Raw genomic sequence first — 2,921 nt, 5'->3', positions numbered from 1 at the left:
ATTGCATGTGCCAGCCTCTACTGGCTTTTTACCTGGGTTCTGGGGACCTGGACTCAGGTCTTTTCTTATCTGGCAAACATTTCACCCAGTGGCCATCTCTCCGCTGCTCTAAATGTTAATTCCTGATTAGATCATTTCTCAGGTGGGTGGTTAATCCTTTTAGAAGGAACTAAGGGTAAAGCAGTATTGTTTAAGGAAAAAGCTATCTTTTCTCTTCATTTTTGGAACCTTTCCCCTAGGTAGACATTCATCCAAACGTCATGGTGTATGCTAGGACTTTTAATCTGCACTAATCCTGTCTGCTTCGTCACTGTCTTCTCCTGTGGCTGCTTTTATACCAGCTTCTCCCTCCCCTTCGGGTTTTCTTCTCATCACTCACTCCCTGATGCTTCCTTCTGTGATGTCAGTGTGTTTAGTCTTACAGGAGTCTCTGGGGGAGTGAGCATTCTTCGACGCATTTGAGTCGGTTCTAGTGTAAATTGTAATGATATTACATCACCTTACTAGTAAATTCTTTAGGAGTCCCTGCTTTTTGGATGACAGCAAGTTTTAATGGTGACTAACTTATTCTCTGGATACTGGCAATGCCACCAAAGCCTAGAATACCAGCTGATGTCATTCCACGAGAAGGTTGAATGTTTATTGAATCAGTAGTCCGTAAGAAATAATATCTGTGTGAAAATCACTCATCTGCTCATTGGGATAGATGAGTAATCTTCTGTCACAGTGTTTACATTGTGAGTTGAAGAGTTCACTTTCAACATTGGAGTAAAATGACATACTGTAAAGATACCCTATCCACTTATCTGTCCTGAAGTTATCTATCCTAATCATTTTTAAATATACAGCTTACTAGCCTTAAATTCCTCTTCACTTTGCTGTTACTGTTATTTGCCCAATAGAACTCTTTTCTTCTCGCAGATTCTTTCTGTCCTTGCTAAACAATTTGTCTCCTGTGCTAAGAGCACATTCTTATTAATGTATTTGTGCTTTGCTTTCCAGAAGGAGAAAGACAAGAGTCTTCTGTGTTTCTTGACTCTAAACATCTTAATCCAGGACTTCAGCTTTATAGGGCTTCATACGAGAAAAACCTTCCCAAAATGGCTGAGGCTTTGGCTCATGGTGCAGATGTGAACTGGGCTAATTCAGATGAGAACCAAGCAACGGCACTCATCCAGGCTGTACTAGGGGTATGAACTAATGCATCCAAGCTGTACTAGGGATATGAACCAATGTATCTAGGCTGTACTAGGGGTTTGAACTGATGCATTCGAGCTGTACTAGGGATACAAATCAATGCATCCAGGCTGTACTAGGGGTATGAATTATTGCATTCAGGCCATGTTAGGGATGTGACTTAATGCATTCAGGCTGTACTAAGGGTATGAATTATTGCATTCAGGCTGTATTAGGGATGTGAATTAATGCATTCAAGCTGTATTAGGGCCATGAATTAATATATTCAGGCTGTATTAGGGCTATGAATTAATGCATTCAGGCTGTACTAGGGATGTGAATTAATGCATTCAAGCTGTATCATGTGTGAATGAATGCATTGAGGTTTTCATTGATCTGGTAAAATATCATAAATTCTAAACAAAGCAGCGTTATTGTTACTATTCTAAGAAGGTTAGGAAGTAAAGAATTCTCTCACTAGTCATTTCTGAGTGTCACATGGTTGTTTCTGATTTTGGGGAGGGGCATCTGGAAGGGAATTCTGATAATGAAAAGGGAGTGTGTGTTGATGGACTTCAGTCTGTAAATAATTCTGTGTTATTGGAAAAAGAAAATAAAATATTTCTCTGCTACTTGTGTACAGATGTGCCCTTTCTCATTTGCACTTATTTATACATTGTCATCTTCTTCTCTTGAAGGGCTCTTTGGTGACATGTGAGTTCCTCTTACAGAATGGTGCTAACGTAAACCAAAGAGACGTCCAGGGGCGGGGACCACTGCACCATGCCACTGTCTTAGGACACACAGGGTAAGTGCCTGTGCCGAAATATGTAGGTAGTTTTTATCTAAAAAATACTTTGAGATAATGTTATTTTTTGGGGGGGGGGTTAAGGATATTATGTAGAATTTGTAAAAGAGGGCAACAATAAAAGATTCTCATTCATAAGAAAAGCCATGATCAGTGTTGTACCTTGCTTTCTGTCGCTGGGATAAACAGCCTGACCAACAGGAAGTTGTGTGAGGAAAGGGTTTATCTGGCTTACACTTCATGTCACACCTCATGAGTGAGGGAAACCAGGGAAGGAACTTGAATGTGGAGGCAGGAACTGAAGCAGAGACCACAGAGGAACACTGCTTACTAGCTTGTTCAGCTTGCTTTTTTTAAAAAAATTATTTTAAAATTTTGTATTTCTTATATTATGTGTGTACATCTGTGTGTGGGTATATGCATGAGCACAGTGCCTGAGGAGGCCAAAAGTATCACGTCCCCTTGGCTCTGGAGTATAAACGGTCTGATGTGGGTGCTTGGAATTGAACTCAAGTGTTCTATGCAAGAACAATGTGTGCTCTTAATTGACAAGCTGCATCTTCAGCCCTCAGCCTGCTTTCTTACGCAGTCCAGGCCTAACTGCCTATGGATAGCGTCATCCACGGTGGGCCGGGCCTTCCGCATCAATAAACAATCAAGGCAGGTCCCACAGACTAGCCCACAGAGGAGTCTGACAGGGGCAGCTTTTCAACCAAAGTTCCCTCTTTTCAGAAGACTCTAGTTTGTGTCAACTTAACACTAAAAACTAACCAATAAAAATAGTGTGCAGATAGAAACTAACCAGTATAACTAGTATACAGATAGAAACTAACCAGTATAACTAGCGGACAATGAGGACTACTGAGAACTCAAGAACAATGGCAATGGGTTTTTGATCCTACTGCACGTACTGGCTTTGGGGGAGCCTAGGCAGTTT

General features: G+C 41.0%; 1 protein-coding gene across 8 annotated transcripts in view; it reads left to right on the top strand.

Moving 5' to 3' along the window:
• Acap2 (ArfGAP with coiled-coil, ankyrin repeat and PH domains 2) overlaps window positions 1-2,921 on the top strand; it is a 115,805-nt gene that overhangs the window by 99,647 nt on the left and 13,237 nt on the right. For all 8 annotated transcript variants that reach the window (XM_005344812.3, XM_013351432.2, XM_005344811.3 and 5 more), the window contains 2 exons: window positions 1,003-1,190; window positions 1,875-1,984. In XM_005344812.3, coding sequence (XP_005344869.1) covers window positions 1,003-1,190; window positions 1,875-1,984 — 298 coding nt within the window. The remainder of the gene's footprint in view (window positions 1-1,002; window positions 1,191-1,874; window positions 1,985-2,921) is intronic.

This window comes from Microtus ochrogaster, chromosome 2 (assembly GCF_000317375.1).
Source record: "Microtus ochrogaster isolate Prairie Vole_2 chromosome 2, MicOch1.0, whole genome shotgun sequence".
Taxonomy (NCBI): domain Eukaryota; kingdom Metazoa; phylum Chordata; class Mammalia; order Rodentia; family Cricetidae; genus Microtus; species Microtus ochrogaster.
Note: the sequence above shows the minus strand (reverse complement) of the source record. Positions and strands in the feature narration are given on the sequence as shown.